At 45.4% G+C, this 3,923-nt stretch overlaps 1 protein-coding gene across 1 annotated transcript; it reads right to left on the bottom strand.

Moving 5' to 3' along the window:
• Positions 1-798: 798 nt before the first annotated feature.
• LOC142769352 (uncharacterized) lies at positions 799-2,130 on the bottom strand. The gene is made up of 4 exons (XM_075872521.1): positions 2,036-2,130; positions 1,731-1,906; positions 1,214-1,273; positions 799-1,142 (listed from the first exon to the last, which is right to left on the bottom strand). The coding sequence occupies exons 2-4, from the start codon at positions 1,903-1,905 to the stop codon at positions 1,042-1,044; spliced, it is 336 nt and encodes a 111-aa protein (XP_075728636.1). The 5' UTR covers position 1,906; positions 2,036-2,130; the 3' UTR covers positions 799-1,041.
• Positions 2,131-3,923: the final 1,793 nt, after the last annotated feature.

Genomic DNA, 3,923 nt, shown 5'->3' with positions numbered 1-3,923 from the left:
CTAAAGCGCACACTCGGTCCCGTTCATTCCAAGCTTGAGTATTTGTTGCAATGGAAGAAAGGATTCCTGGAATTATGCCTGGAGTCATCTTTACATTAGCTAGCCACCTCCTTAATGAATGCCGGGAGGGTAAAGAAAAATATGGAGCCAGAAATCGGTATGCTCGCGGACCTCGGAAGTTCAAGTGAAGAGCAAACTTCTTGAACCACACGGGAAACCGCTTGCCCTTGCGTTTGGGCCATGTGAACATGTGCAGAAATAAGTTCAAAAACCTCCTCGGTGACGTGCGGTCGGATAACTTCAAGGGCCTTTGAAGTCGATGACGGTGCTTGGTGAGGCTGTCTCCGCAGTCTTTTGATAGTTTTCCGCTGTGCTGCTTCTTTGGCTTGCAGATTTTTAATGTTTGCTTGTACTTCATTGATGGAGAAATTGTCGCTGGCACACAGGAACGCACTGCAATAAACAAAAAATGGATGTAAAAGCGAAGAACAACTAATCCCATACGAGCACTTTCCTCGCTCTTTCAGACCCAAAGTGCACAACTTTCTGTGGTGCAAAGTTTTCGATTCCACTACCTAAAAACAAACCATTCACAATGTTGACAATGCACAAAAAATAAAAATCACTGAGAGCCCACCCTTACATTTTGTAAGTGCACACGTAGTGTCCTTTTGAGGATAGTTTCCTCAGAATGTCCTAAACATAAAATAGCACATTAAAAACAGCTGCAATAAAAGCATAGTCACCATTTTCTCTAGGGCATTCAGGCGTGGAGGTGTTGGCGGAGACGTCTTCTGGAGGGTTTTGTGAAGCTTGTTCAGTGCCTTGGACAGTGCTGTCGGAACAATCTTGCGAGCGGCCTGCGGAAGTCTCTATATCAATCCACTCTGGTGTTGAAGTGAACATACAACTTACCGGTCACACAAGTTCCTTTTGTGACAGCTGAATGACTGGTTAAGGTTTTCTCCGGCAAGACGAAGTCAGCGGAAATTCTTTCACCAGCTACAAGGGAGCTCCCACCTGCAGAGGTTTGGTCAACAGTCAATTTCGGTAAAAAAAAGAAATTGCGACACTGAACGCACCCTGTTCATCGGGGCACCTCCATGTGTGGGAGCCGCTTTTTGAAGCCTCTACCGCAGGTCCTGAAGAAATGAAATTACGACAATGTATCAGTAAGAGGCTTAAAATAACACAAACTGAAGCTCATCCGCACCTTGCAGTGCAGCTTCTGCAGCCATGTCACAGTCACTACTTGAAGCGACGCTCAGAGAACCTGCATATATGTGCAGTTGGTACAAGTTACAAAGCTTGTAGCATGGGGAAACTTAAACAGCTCTTTCAAACGCATAAATTGGTCGAACGTGGAAGAAAAGAGGAGGCACCAACTAGGAAACAAGTAATTTGTGATTTTTGGAATTATCAACAGTGGCAGCTTTCACTGATGAAAGGTATACGTACATGTGCACTCAGGCTTGAAGATAACGTGAAATAGCCCTTTAAAGTCTTTTAAAACAAGTTGCGCAGGTCAAGAGCATCAAAAAACGACAGAAATGTAAAGCTGCTGTTAGGAAGGTAATAACCCACAATGCACAAAATTTAAGACTTTCCAAGTGTTACTTCTATAGTGAGGCTTCTCCATCGGCTACAAAGATCTTCGCAGTTAACTGTCGCCACTGATTCAATACAAGTGGCTGCTATTGCACATATTTGAGTTTCAGTCAATCACTCACATGGTGCAGCTGGTTGCACACTGGGAACAGCCATTCTTGTAAGCCTTGTGTGCCCAGGGTCCATGAAACTTTGAGCAGTAAAATGGTCGCTACAAACCCTGTACGTTGCGTACAATAGGCTGGCCGGCTTACTAAGGAGATCATCGCGTCCAGCATACTGCATCCATGCTTTCATCCTGCATTGGCAATGAACTATCAGCTGAAAGGGGAAGTGCTTGAATAGTGATTTTTTATTGTTACCCTCACTGAGCAAGTACGAACAGTAAGCCTAAAGTCATGCAAACCATACAAAAGCTTTAACACACCTGCCGTCCCGTGGTATGCGGAAGAAACTCGTCCCAGGCTTCTTGTGGGTTCTGCCATTGTTGAAGCACCACGATACACAGCAGTAGCTGCCGTAGCTTGGAGCATGGCGTCAGCGCGGTCTGAAAATGTTAGTAAGTGGATGCTTCGCTGTCAAATTACGAAAAAGATATGTGCACGTCATAAGTGTACCAATAAACCCCTTTGAATGATTAGCTAATCGATGCACAATACAAAAGCAGTCATGCATCTCTGACCCATAAAACTCTGACTTGCAAAGATATACGTCAAGACCACGTACAAAGATCTTCAGAAGTTTCCAGGTTGCTATCCTTTGTAATGCAATGGTATCGCGGCCTGGGAACTTTAGAACACCTTCGTACGTACGCAGTATCAGCAGTACCTTGGGAAGAAAAATCGTAGTTGAAATTTATGCGGTAAAATTATATTGGAAACGTCAAAAAAATTTGTGAGCAGCTTGCACTAGTGGCACAAGGCTAGCGAAAAAACGAAGATGATGGCCACTTGGCTAGTCCAGATTTGCCTCCGGCACACCAAGAATTATTCGTGTTCCGAACCTTCGGGAAACGCGTCGTGAAGCATGCGAGACCCAGTGAATGCTTCTCAATATTTTGCACCGAGCCTATGACCTAGCTGCCCAGCTACGCTCAGCGCACAGACGCTCGCGTCCGTGGCAGACGCAGCACGCGTCGCCTCGGCTTGACGCCGTGCCGCCTTTGCTATACTGCATACGTTGCACAATGTTCCCGTCTAGCCGCCGCATAAAGCCACAAACTTTCTTTTTAGCGAACCTCCCAGTCCTTACAAGCTTCAGAAAAAAGTTACAACTGCGTGAATGAGACGCCACGTAAGAAACAAACTCGCACACTCGAAGCGCAACGTGTGTGTGTGCATCTTTCTATGTTTGTTGCATGGTGTCTTATTCGCGCAAGTGTAACCGTTTTTTTGAAAAAATGACCCAACAAGACCAACAACATGTCATTCAACAAGCTTCGCTTGAAAACGTGTCTCACCTGTTATCTCACGCACGAAAACACCGACGCAGCCGACGTTGACGAAAGCGACGAAAGCTTCTCGCTGTCAGTCATGCATGGGCTTGTCGCTGGGTAGATGGTGTTTATGACAGTACGGCTGAAGAAAAATAATCGCGTAAGGTGTGTTGAATAAATTGTTTTTATTTATAAAGAACATACCAAATTTGGGCGTATAATTATTATTTTGTAAAAACGATTTTGTTGCATTGATTATAACTGTTTTTTTGCGCTTGCGCCCTCTAGCGTTTGGTGAGAGCACTAGTTCGTTACGTAGTCGTGACGCACTTCCTGAGGCCAGGTTTCGCGGAGTGTCCGCTCTTGTCTTCTTCTTTCTCTATGTTTCAGGCTAGTTACCATCGGGCCGCGCCGACGGACGCTGGTCGCGCCTGGCGTCATACTATGGAGCGTTCGCGTTTTGCTAACGTAGCGTCGCTGTGCGCGGCTCGCGCGCGCGTCAATGCTACATTGGAGTATAATAGGCCCTTCATGATGCGCTCGCGGCCATTTTGCTAGCTCCACATATACCAAACTTGGTGTTACGTGACGTCAATGAATGACGAAATATATGACCGCTGCAAACAAGACAGTCATGAGATGTGTGTCGTGTAAGAACATGACAACCACCACATTCATCGCATGCTCGCGGCCATTTCGCTAGCTCCACATGTACTAAATTTGGTTTCACATGACGTGAATAGATGACGAAGATAAACGACACATTCAAACATGATAATCATGTACCACATCATTTACCTCCACCTCATATCGTTGTGCTGCTTTTAAAGTGACATATCAACATTTCTCATTCGTGCTTCGCATATCATCGATTCCCTCT

The sequence above is a fragment of the Rhipicephalus microplus genome, chromosome 8 (genome assembly GCF_043290135.1).
Source record: "Rhipicephalus microplus isolate Deutch F79 chromosome 8, USDA_Rmic, whole genome shotgun sequence".
NCBI classification, from domain to species: domain Eukaryota; kingdom Metazoa; phylum Arthropoda; class Arachnida; order Ixodida; family Ixodidae; genus Rhipicephalus; species Rhipicephalus microplus.
The sequence above is the reverse complement of the archived record's forward strand: the minus strand, read 5'-3'. Positions and strand labels throughout refer to the sequence as shown.